Raw genomic sequence first — 23,435 nt, 5'->3', positions numbered from 1 at the left:
CACCACATGTTCTCGCTTATAGGTAGGAGCTGAACAATGAAAACACATGGGCACGTGGGGAGAACAACACACACAGGGGCCTGTTGAGGGGAGGGAGAGCATCAAGAAGAATAGCTAATGAATGGGCTTAATACCTAGTTGATGGGTGAAGCAAACCACCATGGCACACATTTGCCTATGTAGCAAACCTGTACATCCTGCACATGTACCCCAGAACTTTAAATAAAAGTTTGAAATTTAAAAAAAAAAAAAAAAAGAAGTGTTGGGCATGAGGTCCAAAAGAGAATGGGCATCAACTAAGTACTGTTAACATACAAGATATGACAATAAAGAATTAATACTGATTAGCTGCTAGATATAAAGATGCATACATTGTAAACAAGCATGTTTTTCAAAATAAACATCTCGAAACTCAAAAAAAAAAAAGAAATATGGTGTTTGAAAAATAAAATAAATTGTTAATTTTATTTAATTTAAGGTAATTTAAATTTTTAGTAGCCACTTTTGGCCAGTGGCTACCATGCTGACTAGTGAAGTTCTAGATTCTCTGCTGGTTATTTGGTAACTGTAACTTGGTAAAGTAAGTTAAAAGAATAAATGTGATGGCGTGCAAAAGTAATATAAATAAAACTAGAAAATATAATTTAAAATTTTAGAATAGCTAGGAACTATGAAAAGCAAAGTAGGAAGAATTTACTAATCAACTACAAAGCATTAGAGGAATCAAATTGGCAGGAGAGTGATAAAATAGCATGTAAATTGCAAATTGAAGGTTAAAATGAAGCCACCAAAGTGGGGTGATGGTGTTAGAGGTGTCACCATGCTGTGAAAATAGAGTAGACTTCCTAACACAAAACATGGAAAAGCATGCTTTCTGCTTAAATCAACCTTTCCAAAAATAAATAGAGCTCTTTATTAAAAATTAACTACATATAAGAAGTTAACTCCGGTTGCATAATAATATGCTTCAAACTGTGAAATACTATGGAGGAAGATTTAAAATATGAATATAGAAATACTTACATTTGTTATGGGTTTTTTGAAATAATGTTTAAGTGGGTCAGCCACTAATTCATTCAACCTCATAATTCTTCAGGCCCAAGCAGGACATGTCTTTGAACTCATCTTGAATTCTTTCTTTAAGTCTAAACCCTGTGGGGCTTACATAAGATAGAGGCTTTGTTTCAAGTCTTCCAGGTGACCTAAGCCTTTGCTGGCAGCCTCCCTGTTTCTTCCTCCCTGCCCTGCTAGTCTATTCCAAGTGTGGTCTGCAGATCAATAGCATTACCTGGGAGCTTGTGAGCCATGCAGAATCTCAGGCCCCGCCCAGACCTATTAAATCAGATGCTACAATTTAACCAGATCCCCTGGCAATTGTTAAGCACATTAAGTTTGAGAAGTTCTGCTCTAGTGTGTAAAGTCTACATGCTCTCTAGGGCTTACTGAAGAGAAGGAATTACATAGCTTTATTTGCATTAAGGATACCTTTCAAAATGTTTTCAACATTTTATTTAAAAAATTTTCAAACATGGAAAACTGGAAAGAATTTTACAGTGAAATCAGTATTCTTACCACCTAGATTCTATCATTAATATTTAACTCTACTGGCTTCGTCATATTGTCACCCTTTTATCCTTCTGTGCATCCATCAATCCATCTTGATTTTTTCTTTTCATTCATTTCAAAGTAAATTGCAGACAACAGTACGTTTTCTCCTAAGTAAATATCCTGGCACATGTATCATTAACTAGAGTTCAATATTTATTTGCAGTTTTTTCCTCTTCTGGAACAAAATTGTACACGATTAAATATGCAAATCATAAGTATCTATTCTCTTGAGGTTTTTTGTTTGTTTGTTTTGTTTTTTGAGACGGAGTCTCGCTCTGTCGCCCATGCTAGAGTGCAGTGGCACGATCTCAGCTTACTGCCAACTCCGCCTCCCAGGTTCACGCCATTCACCTGCCTCAGCCTCCCTAGTGGCTGGAACTACAGGCGCCCACGACCACACCCGGCTAATTTTTTATATTTTTAAGTAGAGATGGGGTTTCACCGTGTTAGTCAGGATGGTCTAGATCTCCTGACCTCGTAATCCACCCGCCTTGGCCTCCCAAAGTGCTGGGTCTCTTGAGTTTTAAGAAATGTAATACACTTGTATATAAATTTCCTACTCTTTGTTTTGTTGTGTCTACCTCATTCCTATAGTTTGCAAAACAAAATAAGAAGGAAATGGAAGGACAGGGCACATAGTTGTCCACAGAATAGTTTGTTCTTTTCCCAGCAGCCAGGGGATCCCTCCCTTCCACCTTCTACCCTCAGTCCCTCATTCTATCTTATAGCCAAGCATTGCTAGAAAGGCCAATTTAAATCAAATGAGATGGTTTATTCTACACTTGTCTCATGTTCTGATATGGTGAGCCTGCCTTTAAAGGCTTGTATTCAACTTATATTCACATTTCAATGAGAAAAGTTTTTGAGATATATAAAAATAGAAACTTTCTAAGAGATATCAGAAAGTTAAATTACAGTGTGATTACCTCACTATGACATTTTTCCTCTTTTGCCTTTTGCCATTTCTCCCCTTTCTTCTTCCCCTTTATCCAGATAGACCCTTGATCTCCAGTCCTTATGCCAAGTGAAGGGAATTGGCAAGAACCTTATAGTGAAAGAATTTATGTGACCTGGTGATACACATTTTGGAGGCCGAATGATATGGAAATGAACTCTTAAGAACTCAATTATGACTGTTCTGTTGTGTATCCTCTCAGGGTAGCATATGGAAGGCTTAAGACTAGTTCATTTCTTTATTAAAATTACATTTGGAAAATTATTTAGACAGCTCTTTCCTGGATCTAGGCTACCCTACACCTTTACTGTGTCATATTTGGTTAACCAGCCTAGATAGTGACCCAGTGATCATATATGAGAGCAGGATTTTAGATCAAGTGTCACTTTGTTGAGAAACGTGTGGTGTTCATTATAACAGAAGGCAAAACTGTTCTAGAATCTAGGTGTGAAGTATCAGTAGAGGTGGATTTTTAAAGTAACTTAAAAGAATAAATGCGGTAGCCTGCAGGGGTGGTATAATAGAAATAAAACTAGAAAATTAAATAGAAAATATAATTTTAAAAATTAGAATAGCAAGGAACTAAGAAAAAGAAAAGTAGGAAGAAAGAATTTACTCATCAACTACAAAGCACAGGAAGAATAAAACTGGCAGGAGAGTGATAACATTGCATGTAAATTATAAAATGAAAGTTAAAAGCAATTAAGATACACAAGCACTGAAGAGAATAATAAAAACATAAAATAAGCTAGAATGAGTAGTTAAAATAAATAACACCAGCTAAGAAGATACTTACAAAGATTAAAAAACAGATCAAGTAGTAATAAAATAAGGAAGTGGTTTAAGGCAGTAAATTAAAGAACAATTAAAAAACAATAAGGAGAGAAAATTAACAGGCCAAAATGACACTTAATAATTGTATTAATAGCTAACATTTATTGACTTCTTTCTATGTGGTAGACACTTCGTGTACGTTAACTTATGTAATTCAAGTGTATTAAAATAATTAGAAATTTATTTTGGGGGTAAGCACAAAAGAGTTCAGAGAAGAGAAAGCCAGGCATCAGGGCAATAACCGTCCCCTCGCTAAAAAAAAATAAAAATAAATAAAAAATTTTAAAAAACTGAAGGTAAGCAAAATAGATCTGCAGATATCAATTTTCATTCCTTGTCTAATGTGGTGATTTTTGCAGTTGAAAAACACCCAGTACCTGCCCTGGTACTTTTCTTTTACTTCCTTTCTAGATCACAGGTTCCTAAAGTGTCTAGCATTATAAAATGTACATTCTCTTTCCCTCTTGTCACAGGTAAGATGGACCTTTGTTAGGGGCAACAAAGTTCTCAATCAGTAGAATCCATAGCCCAGAACCTATGGCAGTGGGCAAGCGTCTCATAATCCCACTCATCTTACGTGACCAGGCTCAGGCCTGTCTTCTGGAAGTACTTCCTAGTTCTTTCAGACTGTGCCTGTGTACTGCTTAGTACACAGGAGTTGGAATGGGATTTCTTTTCTGACACTTACCTTTCGTTGCTCGCTAGACCATAGAATTCTGAAGAGAAGGATCATAGTTTTATATCCTGTTCCTCAACTCAGGCCTGGTATACAGTAGGTGCTCAATGAATGCTTTTCAAAGTGAGCCTAGTTGAACCTGTTGTCAGTGGGTTTTGTGTGTATGTTTTTTTAACCAGCATTCAGATCGGATTTTCTGCCCGCCTTGAAACCCTGCAGACATGTATTTTGTATTTCTATTATCCAGAGAATTTCTCCCACGAGAAAATGGCTTTGTGTGTGTGTGTGTGTGTGTGTGTGTGTGTGTGTATGTGTGTGTGTGTGTGTGTTTTCTGTTTACCATAGCCTGGTACCCATCTTTTACCTCCAACTTATTTGTATTGCATACCCTATAATTTTTATGCCAGAAATATTTTATGGGTGTATGTATACTCTGGGATGGGTATATATATGTGTGTGTGTGTGTGTGTGTGTGTGTGTGTGTGTGTGTATGTATGTATATATTCAGAGCTCAGATGTCTGTTACTGTATTTTCTCTTTTCCATACTTTCTTTGGGGGCAGGTGTTATCTCAGTGGCCTTGAGCTTGATCCATAATTCATTCATTCATTCATTCATTCATTCACTCATTTGTTTAGTAGACATTTTCTTGGGACTTCTTGTTACCCAGAATTATGTTGGGCATTAAGGCAAAGAAAATGAAAAGGAGATCTAATACCTGATCTTGAGCAACTCTGTCTTGATCTTGCTGTTTAGCCTATTTCCATTGGCCCTATTTTTCTTTCTTTCTTTCTTTCTTTTCTTTATTTATTTATTTTGAGACAGTCTCACTCTGTCACCCAGGCTGGAGTGCAGTGGCACAATCTCGGCTCACTGCAACCTCCACTTCCCGGGTTCAAGTGATTCTCACGCCTCAGCCTCCCAAGTAGCTGGGATTACGGGCATGCGCCACCACGCCCAGCTAATTTTCTTTTTTGTTGTTGTTGTTATGAGACAGAGTCTCGCTCTGTCACCCAGGCTGGAGTGCAGTGGCACTATCTCGGCCCACCACCAGTTCCGCCTCCCGGGTTCACGCCATTGTCCTGCCTCAGCCTTCCCAGTAGCTGGGACTACAGGCGCCCGCCGCCACACCCGGCTCGTATTTTTAATAGAGAGGAGGTTTCACTGTGTTAGCCAGGATGGTCTCAATCTCCTGACCTCGTGATCCGCCCGCTTCGGCCTCCCAAAGTGCTGGGATTACAGGCATGAGCCACCACGCCCAGCCTAATTTTTCTATTTTTTAGTGGAGTTGGGGTTTCACCATGTTGGACAGGCTGGTCTCAAACTCCGGACCTCAGGTGATCCAGCCACCTCAGCCTCCCAAAGTGATGGGAGCCACCACACCCGGCCAGCCCTATTTTTCATGGAAAGGAAAAAACAACTGTTAACACTCTTCACAGGTAATTGTTGTATTTTGAAAAGAGTTATGAAATCACTTGCTGACTTTCTCTTCTCTGGGGAAAAGAGTCTTGAGTTCCCTCAGCCTTTCTTCCTAAGACCTGTAGATGGCTGCAAATTGCATTGGTTGCTCTTCTCTAACGAGCTCTGGAGATTGGCCACAAAGAACAAAGACATAAGTTAGATATGGACTTTTCTTCAGACACTTTGTTTAAATTTTAAATTTTTTTCTGATTGCAAATTAATATTTAATGTAGAAAATTTGGAGAATGCAGGAAAACTACAAAGAAGAAAATTTACTGTTAACTTCGTGCTCATAGCCTTCTAGCACTTTATGTATAAGTGTGTTTTTTTATGTGGGTGTAAGAAAGTGACAATTCATTTTACCTACCTATATTACTAAAAATGTGTTATGAATATTTTCCATATCATTAAACATTCTTCTCAAACATAACTTTAAATAACTGCATAGGAAACTGTTATAGGGAAAGTCCACAATATGTTTAATCAATTTATACTATAGAACATTAAGCTATGTTTTGATTTTGGGTTTTTTTTTTTTTTTTTTTACTATTAATAACATGGTGGTAAGCTTTGTAGTACAGAAAATTTAATGTACGTTTTCTGTTATTTGCTTGGCTAAATCTCTAAAAATGGAATTACTAGATCAAAGGGTATGCATAAGTTTACAGTCTTTGTGATGTATTGTAAACTTTCTTCTAGGAACTTCTATTAATTTATGGTTCTCACTAACAGTTTCTGGTAGTTTCCATTTCCTCACAACCTCAACTGTTTTTCAGTCTTTGTCAATTATCAAATCATTAAATGGCATCTTGTTTTTATTTTAATTTGCATCCCTTGGGTTACTAGTGCGATTGAACATTTTTTATATGTTTATTGGCCTTTTGTATGTATTCTTGAAATGTTCATCTCTTTTCTTATTGATTTCTAAGAACTCTTACACAATAAGGATATTAATCCTCCTGCACTAGGCGAGCATTTAGTAAATAGGGGAAATTCTCTTTCTGAGTGGAGGAGGACTCCTGTGGAATAAGGCCCCAAGTCTCATCCTATTTCTGTGTAAAGTTCTTCAGAGTGAAAGCTGGATTGTTACCCTAGGAAAACTAAAGACACATCTGTACGTGATGCCGGTATTGATCTTAAAATAAATAAATTAATTAACCCTACAATCTGAACTAGCTTGACATTTTCTATCTTTCTGATCTATGAAAAATCTCAGGTTGTAAAATAGTGCCCAAGAATTTTCTAAAAGAACCTAGAGATATGTTAGTGAAAAGTTTGTGGGGCGATCTGCCCTAGGCTTAGTATGACCCTAAGCCAAATAAATAAGTCCTTGACTGGTTTATAGCCAGGTTGAAGAGATAACAGCCACATCTATTTAAAAAGCTTTCTTATGACCTTAGCTACACTTAGGTCAAGAAAATGGTATTTTGAGTGACTAGATGTTTTATTTTGGATGCTCGATCAGTCTCCTTGTTTCTTTCACTATCTGTAAGATAACACATTCTTCTAGGTTGTTGAACTTTGACATCTCACCATCATCTGCTCTGCCCATCTTATCCCATAGCAGCACATGTACAGAAAAGCCAGAGCAGACTCCTGAGTCCACAGTACAGGTGGAAGATTTATACTGCAGAAATTCTGGGACTCTTTAAAAGGAAAAAATAAAAATTGCAAAAACTCAAACCCCCTTTCACTTGAATGAGAATTCCAGAATAAAAGAGGGAGTTCCCCAGCATCCCCTGAATATCTCTAGGGTGGTGTCAAGTGAATTCAAAATTCTTGAGCACATAGATTGTTTTCAAGCTCTTGTTTTCATTTCATCAGTAAATAGAATTTTAAAAACAACAGTATCCTCCCATCAGTAGATTTGGCACAATGGACATTAGCACCCCGTTCTTGTACATTCTTGTCAACATTTTCTGTCTGCATCCCCCACCCCCAAGCCCGGGCCTGCTTCCCACTATATCCCCCCCAACCCTTCTGTTAGCTGTAATGACCCTGCAAACACTAAATGGCATTTGAGTGCATTAAGCAGCAAACTCTCTGGTGACATAGCAATTATGGCTCTGAAATAGATTTGGTGCGTCACGGAAGATAAGGGTTTTGAAAGTTTCTGTTGTGATTATAGCCTGTAACTCCCACAAATAATAGGCTTCAAAATAAGAGGCTGCCAACGGAGCCTTTGTGGCTTTGTCTCAGTGATGGCACGTAAATTGCTATTAATGTCCTAAGTGTACTTGAATATGCCAGTCTTTGGGATGTGGAGTTGGCTCAGTGTCTCTCTTTACACGGCATGTCATTGTTGGTCTGATAATCTGGGGTAATTGCTGTCTCTTGGATGGTCAGAAAAGTGTAAGGGGTTTAGCTTCCTGTGTGATGGTAAATAGCCTCAAGATTTAGCCCACGAAGGCAGGTTCACACATACTGGCTGTGTGTGCATTTCATGTGTAGCCACCATTCACCGTTAAGATGTGTATACAGTCTCTGTGTGTACCCTTAGTAAATAATAGCCTTGTCAACAAAGCCAAAGCAAAATCAAAGGTTATAAAAATGAAATGAAGAATTCAGGGCTGTATATAGTCAGCCAATCAGATAATTTATATTGAGAGTTTAAAAAAGAAAAAGAATACCCTTACTTGAGTTATCTAGGGTGAGCTTTATGAGGAAGCATAACTGCCTTGTCTTACGTAGCTACTCTTTTCTAGCATAAGTAGCATCTCTGTGTCTGTCTATATTCTTTAGGTACTATGAGTACATTCAAAATGTGTATCAGCTCTACGTGAATATAATAAATATAGAAATTATGCATGTTGTCAAATGCTGTTTGTTGATGTGTGGAAGTGTGTTTGTGTTTTGGTTTTTGCAGTTGTGAGGGTAGAGGTTATTTATTCAGATATGAATAGAATTCTCTGCACTAAGACACCTTTGTTTAGCTAAAATCAAGCTGAGCTTACGTTTCGTTGCCAGGAGATCAGGATAGCCTTTGGAAAATTAAATAAAATCAAACTTCAAGCTTTAGCCTCTTGTATGTTCATTTAGCCTAAGGACTCCTTAAGTCTGTAAGACATGAACATGTTATGTTTAACTGTCCTATTTGTACCTTTAACAGAAATGGGAAGGCAACTCAATCCAAAACCTGGAAATGCACACTATCTCCTATACTGTGTGAGTTATGGAGAGGCTCAACTAAAACCACCCCCTGTGTGTCAGATGCCTTCTATGGCAGTATTAATCCTGAATCTTCACAACAGATTCATTAGAAAAGGATAAAGCTAAGAAGGAGCCAGAGTAGATCTTGATCTCAGAGTTGATGTATTATACAAGCGCACTTTAATAATGTGGCATTAGGATGTTGGCAAGAGGGCACACTATGATGATGCTACAGTTGATGGAATCTTCCAGTTGGTGACTGAGCACCCCTTAGCAGTTCGGGTGCATGCAAGATAAAATTCAAGGTAGTAACTTGTAATGAGGGAGTTTGTTTTCTTACTGTGTGAACGCGGATCAGATATACCATCTTACTCTTAGGTCTTAGAGCAGAACTCTGCCTTGCCAGTGTAAGTTAAGCCATATTCACTGGCAAAATGGTGCCACCCATGGTAGAGCCCCAGAAGCATAGCCCTGGAGGAGCAGAGCTTGTCTTGTTCAAAACCAAATTTGGTGAAGTGGACTGTTGCTGAGTAGCAGGAGATACTAGAATCCCTGGACTTTTCTGAGGCCAGTCTTGTGGTTCCTATGTTCTAGCATCTTAATAAACAACACAGGGATTCCCAAAGGTAAACTGAAGAGCATGAGTCACCTGCCTTTAGCCGTGAGCATCCCAAGTAGCCGTGCTCTGCATGTGGAGCCCACATATTGTCCCACAGCTCCAGCTTTTGAAAATTGAAATGTCCAAAAAGCAGTAGCAGGCAGTGGATCCTAAGTCTGGCAAATCCTGGGTTCTGAGATCTAGTTTTCTCTCCTGAGAAGTAGGACTAAGAGTTCACACTAGATTTATGTGCCATTATATATTTGTGATCCAGAGCAAGAGATGTACCTAGAACAATTCCTTATAACTGTGCAGTTATGCTGGGCACCTGCAGCCAAGCCATCCAGTACTCACAGGAATGAGACACCAAGGGAAGGCTTCAAAGGCATCATTTCTCCATCCATTCAACCAAGTGCTTAACTGAGCAGCTGCTGTGTCAAACATGAGCCTAGTCCTGTAATGGCTTGTTGTTGAATGATTTACCATCTCATTGAGGATACATATCAAAGCCCTTCATGTAGCCTGCACGTCTAAGCATGGCTAAGTCCTCTCCTCTCCGGTCCTATCTTGCTTCACTCACCACTGTGCTCAGCTCTGTTCCGTTCTTTCTGGCCTTCTTTGAATCCCTTGGAGACTCTGGAAAGGCTTCTCTTTGCCCCACTCTTGACTTGTCTGTTTTCTGTTTACCTTCAGGCTGATTTTCCATAAGCCCAAGTGAGGTCCCTCTTTTGTACTGTCTCCTAGCGCTTATTGCCATCTAGAATCTATATACATTATTTTGATAATACAGCAAATGTCTGTTTCCTGCAAAACAGTAAACTCCTTGAGAGCAGAAACGAGATTTTTTTAGCTTACTTTATCAACCACTGTTTACCCAGTATGTAGCACAAGTAGCCACTGAGTATGTATTTACGTAATTAAAAACTAAGTGATTACAGCCAAAAACATATGGTGTGCACTTGGAGATTTTAAATGGTAAATAAAAGTTGCACGTCGTTTTAAATGTCAAAATGAGGGATCAGTAAGTCAGTGATATTAGAGGCTAGAGATGTGGGTGAAGTGTGCCTTGAAGAAACCTACAAGAAGGAGGTGACTCTCAAGCTGGGCCTTGAAAGATAATATGAATTTGTAGAGACCAGAGGAGATAGACAGGCAAAGGCAAAAAATCCCCTCTCTTGACGTCTCTGTACAGTAAAGGAAGAATTCTCACTTTGACAATGAAAAATTATTTCTTTGCGGCAGCGTAAACTACAGAAGTCTTTGCAGCAAGGATTTCTATTCTCCACCAGGAATGGCTGATTGCACTGCTAGTCTTTCTGAACATAGAAACCTATAAACAAGATCTCAGGGTTCAAGAGGCTTGATGGGAGCCAGACAAGAGAGGTGTGTGGTGGTGTGGTATTGATGTGAAGCCACCAGGGGCTGACCTAGTGGCAGGTGGCAATTAGAGAGGATACTCTAGCAGTCAAAGGACCATGGAGACAGGAATCCTAGAGCCAGCAGCGTGAGGAAATCCAAGCAGAGGATTGGCTTTAGCAGAAAATTAAGCAAAGCTAGGCATAAGCTTGGTAGAGATGGTCTCAACCACAAGAATGAAGTTCCTGTATGAACATACTGATGCAAAATGTCCAAGTAAGACAAGTGGCAAAATTGATTCTGAGTTACTTATGATACCAAACTAGGCCAGAATAAAATTTCTTCTGTCTGAGAACACATGTTATTCCTAGATAGGGTTACCAGATTTATCAAATCTGGTAAGGAAACACTGCATGGGATATACTTATAAAATTACAATGTAACAGAACAGGGCATCCCGTATTTTATCCGGCAATGTCATTCCTAGATCCTAAGAGGGAAGCTGAATCTGAATATGGGTCTCACACCAGAGAGAGAAAAGACAGGGGCTCAAGGACGCAACAGGCCATTAGGAGACTATGTCTATTTTGCATTTTTCAATTCCCACTGTGCTCAGGGTGGTAACTGGGATACAGATGCAGTGTGGGTTGCCTCCCTTCTCCTTGTGTCTTTCTGGAGAACACTCCTTGTTAAGACGGTGTGCTAAGCTGTGGTACTGCAACAGTCAGGTTCCAGTGTCTTTCTCAATTGCTTTCTCTAAACGCAAAACAAAATAGTATAACTATTAATTATCGTTGCTTGTTTGGGATAAGCTATGAAGCACCAAATCTCCCTGATGCCAATTTAGTAAGAGAAACGTTCACCGCCTGAATATTAAAGTTACCCAGAAACTTGACGGTGCTTCTGCTCTGTCTTTTGAATATTTGTACACAGCTATTTACATATAGTTGGATTGAATTATGGAGGTCAGGGATCTGATGCCACATGTCTCTCCATGCCCATGTTGGGGGATGGATGTCACAGCGCCACTAAGTGTTTCTTTACTTCGTTCTATGCCTCTCCAAGAAACGTTTATCAAATCGGTGATGTGTCAGGCACTGTGGTGGGCACTTTGGAGTAAAAGACAAATCCCACAGCCTTGCTTTTATGGTCAGGTAGGTGAAACCGACATGTGAAGGAACACACACAATACAGCAGCACATGTGCTGTGATAGAGGCACATACATAGAACTGGGGGCCTGTAGGAGGAAGAAACAAAAAATATGGCCAGGGGACAGATGGATGTGCAAAGATATTCAAATCCAGTCTTACAAAGCAGCCAAGGTGTGAGTGCGATGTAATTGGAGGAGTGAGGGCACAGCATTCAAGGGGAAAGAAGCAGCCATGAGATGGCTGCTCTGTCATGGGAATTCATGGGAATGTAAATACTTGTGTTGATATGGGAAGTAAGCAAGATCAAGGCTGTTGCGGACCTGCTGAGGACATTGAACCTCATCTTGAGGCCAATGAGTAGCCTTTGAAGGTTTCAACAGGGAGATGACATGCACAGAATGACACTTTTGAAAGATAGCTCTGGTGGCAGCTAGAGATAGGACTGGAGGAATACCCAGACCGGACCTGGATCTGTTTTCCACTGTAAAATTCCCCAGGAAATTTTGAATCTTTTGACATCCCTGCGGGGGCTTTCCAATAGCGTCTTTTCAAAGTGCTCTCTGTGTAATCTTGGGAAAGTGTTAAGCGTATCAGGAAGACATATTTCTTCTAGCTTGATAGAAGAATGATGAATCTAGGATGTGACCTCTACTATGTGAGCTGATGTCCCTGATATATAGTGGCTCTGTGTGTGTTTGCATAGAGAGGGAAAGAGGATGCATCCATGTCTCTTTGTTTTTCTTCCTGGCCGGCCCCAACAGTGACTGGGTGATTGAGGGGCCGGAGCACGTACAGCTCCTCACCCACGCTGAAGGCATCTCTAGTAATGGCATCTGGCCCATATGCAGATCTAGCTCCACTCTGTGCTGACATCAGCCGGTTTGTGGCACCTCAGCGTATTTCTGGGTTGCAAATGAGAGTTTCTTAGTGCCAGGCTTGCTTGGGCTGTCACATCAGGTGATGAATTCTCTGCATCAACGGTGTGCTGCTAAAGTAAGCGCAGAGGAAGAGTGGGAAAAAGAGGAGATGGGGCAGGTGGTTCTCAGCCCAGCAGCCACTGCTCTGGGCTAAAAGCAGTACTGGATCCACAACAGGGAGGGAGAGCTACTACCTGTGGCCCCCATTCTGGTTCAAGGAGGGTGGTAGAGAAAAGGCAGGGTTTGGGTTGCAATTTTGTGTCGCGTGTCCTGTCAGGAGAAACCATGTGGGTTTTCTCATGTGCCATTGCCCCGTCCTTGGCTCAATAGCTAGCTCCCTCTACCTCCTCAGACAGGCATGTTTTGCATTACCTTTTAGATGAAGTTCTAGCAAAATTTGATGTATAGCAAATTATGTGCCAAATTCTTTAGGGTAGACCATAGAGTAAATAGTCATTTTTATTCCTGAAATACTTTGTTTCCAAATATCTTTGTGTTTTGAAAATCCAGATTTTCTTATCTTGGGAACCTACTGTATTTTGTCCTAGTTTTATATTCTATGAGCTTCTCTCTTCGTGAGCTCCAGGTTGAGCCTGCTCTGCTGGCTTAGGCTTCACTTGGTAGAATGAAAAGTTACGTTGGGTCACACTTCCCAGGTGTTGCATCACAGGCCACAGAATTACCTATATAAAACTGAGTGCAAATGTAGACACTCTTCCATTAAAACGTTTTTAGCAATTAAAAGAGTACCTTTGGTTTTGCAGATTTTACCTCCCACCCTGTGACCCCTCAGTATGGTTTATGACATTAGCATTTCCAAGAGTGTGTTCATTACAAAGAATTGTTTGCATCAGAATGTAGAGAGGGAAGCTGAGGTGCAGAAAAAAATAAAAATAAAAGTCTTATTTTCCACCCCCCAACCCCCGCACGTTTGTTAATGAAAGCATCCTCTCCTCGTACTGTGCCCAGAGATAAATAAACAGACAAAGGCGGAGTTTCCTACTTAATATTCACCCACAGTGAGGAAGAGGGAAGGAATTGCTCCCCAGGGTTAACGTGGCAGTAAGCGAGGTCAGCTGTTTCCCAAGACGGTGCAGCCTCTGAACGTCTTACATTAAAGCGAGAATGATACAGCTGAAACAGCCGAAGTGATTTACAGGAAACCCGGTTAAGTTGGGTTTGCTTGCAGTTTCTATCTTCTGATGGTTTTAGCAGTAACAGCAGCAAATAATATACCATCCTATAAAGCCCCTCTAGAGAAAAGAATTCTTCCACATTCCCCAGCGTGACATGCTTCTTCTAAAAAGTGTTTGTGTTTCTCTAATTTAAACCCTATTGGCTACAATGTCCTAAATTTGGTGAGAAGTGGGAGGTCATAGCTGGCATATCCTGGAACAGGGTGGTCAGCAGTCTCATTTTGCCCAGGCTGTAGACGTCTACTGGGATGTGAGACTTTAGGTACTAACATGGTAAAGTCCTGGGCAAACTGGAATGGAGGGTTTGCCAAATCTGAGGGTGTGTGTGTGTGTGTGTGTGTGTATCTGTGTGAATGTTTATGGTTGGAGGGGGAGTGGAAAAAAGGAGAGTGAAAGAGAGTTTTTTAAATGTATTTCTTTTAGCTAGAAGGTTTTATATATTCTTCACTAGGTCAACTAGAATAATATAATGCTGGTTTTGATATGAGCTTGAAATAATTCCTCTTTCTACCATCTGTGGGTTTCTGTACTCCCTGACATCTTACACACTGGTCTGAGAAAACAGAACTTTTTAAAGAAAAGAGATCAAATTTTTACTGTTTGAGATATTTGAGGTCTGGGATGACTCAAGAAGTCTCCCAGAACCTTCTGGGCAATATAGAATGCCTTGTCAATTCCTTCTTAATGAAACGCCACAGAACTAATTTTCTTTACTAATGGCTTCATTTTTTGCGCCACTTATTGTTATCTTAATGGAATTATGGCATGGCTAAATGATAGTTAGAGTGGTGATTTGTGAGCAATGTAATAGAACTCCATTGTTCCATGTTCTATGACATGTATGCTCACTGCTTTCATAAAGCTTCCTTATCTGCTTATTTTATACCAGGTTGATTCTAAGATACATGCCTTTTTTCTTTTTTTTTTACCAGATTTTTACTCTACTTCATGACATTGTACTTAAAAACTTCTGTCATGTTTTCTTAAATTTCTGTACTGCTGAGTCATTTTTATTCCTGAAACACTTTGTTTCCAAATATCTTTGTGCTTTGGAAATCCAGATTTTCTTATCTCAGGAACCTGCTGCATTCCCCAGTGTGACATGCTTCTTCTAAAAAGTAGAACCCCTACCTTCTGCCCCCACAGATACACTCCTACCTGCCTGTCTGTCTGTCTACCTACCTACCTACCTATCTACCTGTCTAACTACTTATCTATCTATCTAAATATCTATCTGGTAAACATTCACATATAAAAACGAGTAGGAGAAACAGATACCAAAGTAATTATATGTGTAATCAAAGCTGAATAATTTTCCCCAAGTAGTAGAATTATGGGTGCATGCTGTATATTTTGTTTTTTATGCTTTCTTATTTCCCAAATATTATAGAGTAAGTACATCTTATTTTTATTTTTAAAAATGACATTTAAGGATCTTTTTTGGGAAAAATAAACGTAGCCGCCACTCTTAGCCTAAAATGGCACCAGAATCTATATTCTTGGTTGGGATGGTAGGCTACAATATTATCACCCCCGTGACAGACTTGCATTAGGAATTTGAATTAATTCTGTTCTTGATTCTGGTTATACTACAGAGTCTTTGCCCCCAAAAGTTGGAAAAGCTTTCTGTTATGAAAGAAAGAACTCTTTTCCTCCTTATTGTTCTCCATCTAATCTCTTTATCACAAACAGCAGGGGAAATGTCCTCCAACAGAGGAAAGGAGCGAGAGGAGAGACTTGACTGGATTAGGAGATGGGAGGTTAGAACTTGAGGGCAGTTATTCGCTGACCCGCGATTGGGGAGCACTGTTCTTGGCATTGCTCAGGATGCCCTCTTAGTATCCAGAACTGCTTCTCAGTGAGGTGTGAACAAAACCTACCGTGATGCTGAAGTAACTGGTGGGAGCTGCTTTGAATTTAAAGCCTGGCTTTCTGGGAAAATTGGAGCATCATGTGGGTGAGCCAATGATAAAGAAAGCCAAGTGGATGAAAAGCGCAGAGAAAATGGAGCCTGATTCAAAGGTCTCAAGGCCTGTGTTCTCAGTCATGAACCAGGACACCTGCTTTTCTCTTGCACTTCTGCTCTCTTATGAATAAAATGGGAACGGACATTTCTAGCACCTATCAAGTGCCAGGCACTCTCCAGGTGCCGTGGAGTATGCAGGAGTTGAAGCGGTGGTCCCTCCCGAACAGCAACAGTAATACCTGCCCCATCTCCCCCAGATTTTTCAGAGAATAAGAGGATAGTACAATAGAAATCGTTTTACCAGAGACGTCTCAGACCTGATCTGTTCAACATGAACTCCAAAGGAGCACAGTAATTGAAGGGGGGAAAGGCACTTTAGCACACTTATATTTCAATGCTTTAAAACATATAAGCAATCATGAATTATGCATCATGAATTAACCACCATAGCATAGCATTCTTCAACTATTTTAGTGCTGGAATTTTTTTGAGAGGGGTGGTTACTAAACAGATTTTTTTTAGAACGGTTTTAACAGTTTTATTGTTGGGATGCTCCTGGATCTAGAGTCTTATAAAAATGATCTCCAAATATAGCTCAAGCCTATACCTTCTCATCTCACCACCTCTCTGGATATATTCACACTGACCAGTCCTTATGGCCTTGGCACCATTGTTGTATCTGTTATAGTCACCTGAATTACCCTCTGTACTTTTCAAAACTCACCTCAAAGAGTGCTCCCTCTATGAAGTATTTCCTGATGTTGCAACAAAATGTGATATTGTTTTCATTTGAAACTTCATAACAATGGGACTCTACCATTTATTAGGTTCTGCCTTGATTTATAGTTCATTCATGGGCTTATCTCCCTCCTTGAGAACATGAACTACATCTCACTCACCATTATATACCCATGAGCATCTAGTGTAGAACCTTGTGTAGAATAGGTAGCTGGAATCCCGTAAGTATATGGGACATCCAGAGCCAGAAAGAATCCTAGAAAGCATTTGAGCCAACCTTCTTATTTTTCAAAAAGGAAGACTAAGGTCAAATAGGTGAAGGTGCTTTACCATTGACATTAGCTAGTTGTTGCCAGAGTCAGAACCAAAACCTTGAGTCTCTTGACCTGCAGGACAGCTATCATTTCACTGCTGGCTGGGACTTAATTACAGAGTCTTTGAGAAGTATAAACACATCATACTAGTGGGAGGTATTAACATCGTATCCAGAGGCTCACTGGGAGAACCCAAACTTATTTGAGGGTGGGGGGAATATTATCACTCACAGTAATAGTTGCCCATTTGATGAGTGTCTCTATGTGTCAGGCACTGTGGTAGGTCCTTTACACAAGTTGCCTCATTGTCATTGTCTGCTGAAAATAGCCACCCGATCTCAGAGGACTGACTTCTCTCCCTTTTTCCCTTCTAGGCTAATGGAGGTTGGCAGGATGCTACTACCCCTTCATCAGTGACCTCCCCTACAGAAGGCCCTGGCAGTGTTCACTCTGATACCTCCAACTGATCTCCCAGCAATCGCATCCCGGCTGACCCTGTGCCCCAGTTGGGGCAGGGGCAGGAGGGAGGGTTTCTCTCCCAACGCTGAAGCGGTCAGACTGGAGGTCGAAGCAATCAGCAAACACAATAAGAGTCTCCTTCTCTTCTCTTCTTTGGGATGCTATTTCAGCCAATCTGGACACTTCTTTATACTCTCTTCCCTTTTTTTTTTCTGGGTAGAAGCCACCCTTCCCTGCCTCCAGCTGTCAGCCTGGTTTTCGTCATCTTCCCTGCCCCTGTGCCTCTGTCCTAGACTCCCGGGGTCCCCGTCCTCTCTCATATCACTGAAGGATATTTTCAACAATTAGATGAATTTAAAGAGGAAAAAAATTACAAAGAAAATAATAAAAGTGTTTGTACGTTTTCATGCTGGTGGTTTGAGGAGCCAAATTTACCTCACTCGGATCCCTGACTCCCTATGTTCACAGGCAATCCTTCTCTGTTTCTCTTATTACTCTCACTACCTCTTAGCAGGAATACGCCACATTGCCCTGCTCATTCCAGGCCTCCCTGTTTCCTCTTGCTTTTCCTCCCTGGGGACAGTACTGATTGGAACACTTTCCTCCTCTTCCTTCCCAGCCCCAGCTATTCACTGGGGACTGTCATAGCTGGGATTTTACAGGTGCCACGTTTTTCATTTTCATCTCCGCTAGGTTGGATCCCAGGCAGGAAGTCAGGCAGCAGGGAAGGACATGGGAACAGCAGGTGGAGAATTCCTACAGTCTTTCTTATCCCGCTATCGACAGCTCTCAGTTTCAGAGGCACAGTCTTTGGAGACCATTTAACACTCAGAAAGCAATATTTAGAACCTACTGCAAAACTGGGCCTGAGTTAGGCATGGTGGTGAATGCATCAGTAAGGAGTAGAAAGTTCTTATCTTGAAACCCTTCAACCTCAACTATGCCTTCATAGACACATACATTCATGCACATGTAGGCACACGCACCATCTCACATCTTCACTTTCCCAAGATGCCATATACAATTACCTACATTAATAACCGTAGCACTATACCTTATGAGCCCGAGAGAGGGAATTAGTGACTCTAAGTGAAGGTCACTGACAGAGAGAAGCAGTATGTGTCTGTGGCTTCCAGGACCTGCAGGCCCACTAGCGTGCGCTTACCAGAATGGCATACACAGGACCTGATCTGGAGGAAGACCAGGTTTCCAGTGTAAACTACTCTTGTTCGCACCCTCTGGAGCACTCAGGGAGCCACATACGGTACTTACAATGTCTTTAATGGACTCGGTTCTGTTTCGTTTTTTTGTTTTATATTAGGCACACTGTATTCATTTTCCAAAATGTTATGCCACACTATGTTCTTGGTCCTGACCTACTGCTCTAGAGGAAAGAGTTGTATAAGAACATGGCTCATGTGAACTTTTGCTAGCTTCATTTGAGGACCTGAGAATCATGGGGAAAGGGAAGATAATGTTTTCATTGAAATCATCACAGTGAGTTTTATTCCCTGGGAACACAGCATGTACTAAAAATACATGAGAAAATAGCATGTACAGGAAAGCTATTCTCAAAAGTACCCTGAGCTCACCATCTTCATAGCCAACCCTACCAGCTATAAAGATATAAAGATGGCAGCAGTATCACTTGATTAAGTGGGAGGTGGTCAAATCTTTTGGTGCCTCATTTTCTTCATCTGTGAGATGGGAACTGTTATGCCTGGCTTACTAAGAGGCTTCTGAGAGACTGAAGAAGTTGATTTTATTCATATTCAATCTGTAAATGCGAAGTCAGGGGAAGTAATGTCCCTGAAATAAATGGGTTCATGCCATCTAGGGACAATAAATGGTTTTCTTGTTGTAACTTCTGGTTAATATCAGTACCTTGACGTCATCACCATGATGACAAAGAGAAGAGTTTTTGTTGATCTTCTTGGTTTTGGTCTGTCTGGTTTCTTAGGATAAAGAAAAACTTTCCAACTAGAAAAATAGGCCCTGGTTCACTTAGTTTGCACTGGAACCCAATATGTTGCCTCGTACATACTTGGTCCCTGTCACATTGACTGCCTGGGAGGCTTCCAGGGAGAAGTATGAGACCCTGAGGGTGAGAATGGGCAGCTAACAAGGACATGGCAATTCTGCATGGCACTGCAGTCATGAATAGAAAACTCTCTGTGTGCTCAGGGGAGCAGGGGCTGCCTCTGAAGAAACTTGAGGGAATGTGTATTTGAAGGAAACGCAAACACTAAATATTTAGCAAAATGAGATTATGCCTTGATGACTAAAAAGCACTAGAAAGGATGTGTCTACTAACTTCTGCCCTAATTAGAACAGATGCCTAGAAGGAGCATTTGTGTGACAACTTCATAGTGATTAGAATCAGTGGACAACTCCATCTTAGTGGCAGGAATATAATGAAACTACCCACACAAGAACATGGTTGAATCACATTTGCTTGACTTAGGGCAAAGTACGAAAGAGAGACGAAAGGGTTCTCTTGGAAACAAGAAGAGTGACTCCAGATGTGGCTTGAAATGATTACCATGTTAAGTTAATGCAAAATATCAGAGCAGTGCTACATTTGCACAGGCAGTTTCTCTCCGGGCAGTAGTTTGCACTGATGATCACCTTTCACAGCATTTTCCCCAACCAGCACTTCACTTAGTCTTCTCTACACCCAGCACCTCCCCCTGGCACCCCCTGCAAGGCCACTATCACTTCCGACATCCATCGTGGCATCCGTGAGATCTGTCCACATTAGGCGAAGCAGGAGAGCACTGAGAGCAGCAGGATGGGTTTGGAAAGGAGCATGCCTCTGGAAACACAGCTTCCTGGGAATTTACATTAGGCCAGTCCTACAGATACCAAGATGCACCCCAGGATTTCTTCATTTTCTAATAGATGTGGGAGTGCTCCATTTTCCCCGACAGTGAATTTCCCCTGAGAAACGATACTAGACCCTGGGTTTGCCCCCCTTGTAACTCTTCATTATCTCCTCCTTTTCATCCCTAACTCCTCCTCCCCCTGGCGTGGAATTGACGCCCGTGCAGTACATTTGCCAAGTGGCACCTTCTTTCAATTTATGTTTCATTTTGCTATGGTGGTGGTTCTTTATTTGCTGGTTGCCTTTTCTCACACATCTTTCTCTCTCTCTCTCCTTCCTTCTGCTTTTTGTTTTTCTGCCCAGAAAAACCTGACTTCGATACCAAAAAAGATGAAACTACAGAAACTCAAATTTAAAAAAAACTTTAAAAAAAACAAAAAAATACTCAACGATTCTTTCAGCTTTATTAACATTTTCCATTGTTTCTTGCGACTTGTGTCTCGTTCTTTGTAGTATTGATGATGAACATTTGATAATGAATGTTCTTGTATATTCAGATAAAGAAAAAAAAAAAACCAAAAAAGCGGTCTGAATTTAATAGTGTTTATAATAAAAATTTTAAAAATGACCCTCATAGCACGCAAAACAGGATGGGGAATTTCCCTTCTTCTTTCTGTGACAATGCGCATCATTCCTGCATTAGTTTTTAACACCAAACTACCTACATTCATCATTTCCCTCATTTTTCTTTTATTTTCTTGCATTTGTGAATTAGTTCAAGAATGCTAGAAAAGTGTCGAGTTGTGCACATCCATTTCTTGTTTCACAATGTTTAAAAGTGGCAGTAATTCATTTTGTAAACTAAAAAAAAAAAAAAAGTTGGAATAGTGAGCATAATAGGTACAACCTAACACATTATTATGTTTATTAACTTTGAGACCCAGAAGTAAATTCTTTTCTTTTCTTTATTCTTGCTCTTAAAAATACAAAAAAAAAATGTTTTGTTTTGTGTTATTTTTGGTTTGTTTATTGGTGTGGGGGGGCTTTTTTTAATTGTCAGGATTATGATCTTGCTGTTTTTCTTCAATATGTATACAAGGTGATGTGAAAAGGCGACATGGCAGAGTAGTGAGAACAAGTAAGCTTGTTCTTCTACTTTGCTTCACAATTCAGTTAATGCCAAAAGCAAAGATCAAGCCCACGTTGATGTCTCTTTGCTCACCTGCATTTCCAGAGAGGTGGCCCTCCTGTGGTCCCTGAGAAAAATAAAATCAGGGACATGCTTCTCCTTTTAGCCTTTTAAAAATTCAAAACATTTAATCCAAGGGAACTTTGTATGCTATCAGGAAAGGTTTTTGCCATTTTTGATTCTGATTGTCACAGCCAAGTACTTTGTTTTCTTTCTCCCTCATTAATAGCTACATTCCATGAGGCCTCTTCCAACTACAGAGCCTTTTCTTCCAGAAGAGTCCTGCAGAAGATGCTGGTATGATGGGCACCATTGGCTAAGTAAACTAGATGCAGGAAGCAGTCTTTGGGGCCAGTCTGCCAGCTGAGTCCTGCTTTTGGATGAAGAGTTGATGAGATACTGGGCCAGGCTCAATGCTGTAGTTTTAATGCTAAGAGGTTAAGTTTACTTCACAGAGTATACCTCTTAGTAACCTCTGACTTAGGCAGCTGCTTAAAGCAAATTGCAAAACTGGCTTGATTTGGAATGTTTTTATTAGAGGAAAAAAGAAAGCCGTATTATCTGGAAAACACTTCATTTTAAATATCCATTATTCAACAAATTATGTCCAGAAAGTGGTCAGAACTTCAGCAAGAAAAGTAAAGTAATAATGCAGAATTGTGGAGCAACGCTTCAGGAAATATTCCTACCCGAGCGCTTGTACTTTTGAAGTCATAACAACATAATGATGAGCTTTTCACATCACCTTTATGGTTTCAATCCCTAGCTCAAAGCTTTCTGGAATCTTTTATTTTTTGTAAACTTTTTTTTTTCTTTTGTTAAAATAAATAAAACATTCAATGTTTTTCTCCTTTTCTCTCTTATTCTTTTCTTTGGCATTTTCATTTTGAAATGCTTTCCTTTGGTTGTTGGTTTTATTCTCCCCCTACCCCTCCCCTTTTCTTATTTTTCAGAGTATAAACCTGCAAAGCTCTGCTCTGTTTTGGTTTTGAAAGTTTAAGCTTTTCTGCTTCTGTGAGAGCACAGGCTTCTGTCCCTTTTGATTCCAACTGAACTTTTGTGTTCTCTAATGATACTAACACGGTGTAGGTTTTACAGTCTCCTAATTTGTACTGGTAATGCATATTCCAAATAAATAGTTTCTTTTGTTGCAAAAAAAAAAAAAAAACAAAAACAAAAAACTTGTATTTTGTGCACATTTCTTTTCTTACATGCTGGCAACTTCTCTTTCCCCAAACTAGGCCTGCATTAGTGTAGATGATGGTCTAAACTGTTGCCCTAATCACTGAAATGTCTACATGCCATGGTGGTGGGGCAGAGACCTCATGGGCCACCTTCTTCACTCAGGAGATCAGAAGGAAGGAAGAAAGGATCATTTGTGGGTAAACAATAGCTGTCTTACAGAGGGACAGAGCACCCCATCTTGTCTGCTTGCAACTGGCAGCCATCCACCAAGCACCAGTTCAAAGAAATTCCAGGAGTATTGTCCATCGTAAATTCTAAGTTCCTAAGTCATGGCTGTTTGCCCAGTGATTCTCCTTTTCTTCTCTTTGTCTGCTGTAATCTGGTCATAAGGAAAATTGTGGTTCCCAAGAGATGTTTCAGGGGAAGGAATCTAGGTTACAACTCATACCCAGTTGTAGGCTCTCAGGAGTGTGATAGATGTTACTCCCAACAGATGTGCATCTCTACCATCTGTTATGCCTACCATCCCAAAGAAGCATCTCTTCCAATAGTCTGCACCCGTATGGAACCCCTGACCTTTGAGGTTTTGATGTGTTACAGAATGTGGTGTCCCCAGTGTTCTAGCTGGAACACCAGGCCTCCGCACCTAAGTCTGTGCCCAAGTCTTTAACACCGTCTTCCCATCCATAGAGTGGGATGGAACTCCTTGTCTGGCTTTTGACATGTTATTCTAGGGCCATCACATGCATTACATTCTCATTTTCATGCTGTAACTCTCCTATGAGGCTCTGTCCAGATCCTGTATGAGACGAGTATGTGTTGAAAGTTGAGTTAACAATCACTTATCCCAATCACAAT

At 40.4% G+C, this 23,435-nt stretch overlaps 1 protein-coding gene across 4 annotated transcripts in view; it reads left to right on the top strand.

Annotated features, from left to right (window-relative positions):
• The window catches only part of PBX1 (PBX homeobox 1), a 327,299-nt gene that overhangs the window by 270,423 nt on the left and 33,441 nt on the right, over positions 1 to 23,435 (top strand). The window contains exon 10 of one of the 4 annotated variants that reach the window (XM_009192809.4): positions 17,295 to 22,236. The exons of 2 other annotated variants lie outside the window; for them this stretch is intronic. In XM_009192809.4, the coding sequence (XP_009191073.2) occupies positions 17,295 to 17,387 (93 nt within the window). In that variant the 3' untranslated portion in view covers positions 17,388 to 22,236. Of the gene's footprint in view, positions 1 to 17,294; positions 22,237 to 23,435 lie in introns of those variants that run through there. One more of the 4 variants, XM_009192817.4, reaches the window with a different exon arrangement.

Source organism: Papio anubis, chromosome 1 (genome assembly GCF_008728515.1).
Source record: "Papio anubis isolate 15944 chromosome 1, Panubis1.0, whole genome shotgun sequence".
Taxonomy (NCBI): domain Eukaryota; kingdom Metazoa; phylum Chordata; class Mammalia; order Primates; family Cercopithecidae; genus Papio; species Papio anubis.
Note: the sequence above shows the minus strand (reverse complement) of the source record. Positions and strands in the feature narration are given on the sequence as shown.